The 776-nt window shown below is 56.2% G+C and overlaps 2 protein-coding genes across 7 annotated transcripts in view; one reads left to right on the top strand and one right to left on the bottom strand.

The window, feature by feature from the left end:
• S1PR4 (sphingosine-1-phosphate receptor 4) overlaps positions 1 to 776 on the bottom strand; it is a 32,714-nt gene that overhangs the window by 12,502 nt on the left and 19,436 nt on the right. The window lies entirely within an intron of this gene.
• LOC102386560 (granzyme K-like) overlaps positions 35 to 776 on the top strand; it is an 8,952-nt gene continuing 8,210 nt past the window's right edge. Inside the window, exon 1 of the mRNA XM_025196568.1 lies at positions 35 to 239. Within this exon, the coding sequence (XP_025052353.1) occupies positions 35 to 239 (205 nt within the window). The remainder of the gene's footprint in view (positions 240 to 776) is intronic.

Below are 776 nucleotides of genomic sequence, written 5' to 3'. Positions count from 1 at the left end.
GGTTATCACTGCCCCTGGGGGACACCCATGGGAGATGGAGGGCAGCCTCAGCGTCAAGCCGAGATCCAACCCCCAGCCAGCTGAATTCAGCCTGTCCCCCGATCCCCAGCTGGTGCCAATGGCCATCGCGGCACCCCTGAACAAACCAGCGCCCCGTCTCATTTCCACCCCACAGTTTGCAAGTGCCGTTCCCAAGACCAAACTGAACTGCCGAGAGGAAGCGGTGCTAACAGCAGGAAGTGGGGCAGGAGCGCGGAGTAAACAAAATACCGAGCTGAGTGTAGGAGGAGCCGAGGGCCCCGGCCGCAGTCTCACCCGACCTGGCTTTGTGGCCAAGGAAGTGGCAGGAAGAGGCACCACACCCTGCATGGCTTCCTTGCCCTCGGGGAGAGGCGCAGGGGTCTCGCAGCACCAGGGTCCGCAAGGCCTTGTCCCTGTCTCTGCCACTGCTCTCCTGTGACCTCAGGCAAGACACTTCACCTCCTCTGTGCTTCACCTATTTAAATGCCCAGCTGTTTAGAACAGGGAACTTTCCTCTCTAGGGCATATTATTTAGCCCAAGTCGCTGAACAAATGCACAGCCAGCCCTGCCCACATGGGTCTTGCAACAATGGGCCTGGCATGATAACATCTCGCTTGCACATGACATTTCATGAATATGATGCACAAAAAGATGTCAATAAATGACTAAGCTACCACAGAGCCCAGTGCAATGAGCATCTTGGGGTCAAAAAAAAACAGAAGAGGATTCTTGGGGGAAGTAGCCTGGGCCAGAA

The sequence above is a fragment of the Alligator sinensis genome, unplaced genomic scaffold, assembly GCF_000455745.1.
Source record: "Alligator sinensis unplaced genomic scaffold, ASM45574v1 scaffold1295_1, whole genome shotgun sequence".
Classification (NCBI taxonomy): Eukaryota; Metazoa; Chordata; order Crocodylia; family Alligatoridae; genus Alligator; species Alligator sinensis.
This window is presented reverse-complemented; position numbering and strand designations above follow the sequence as displayed.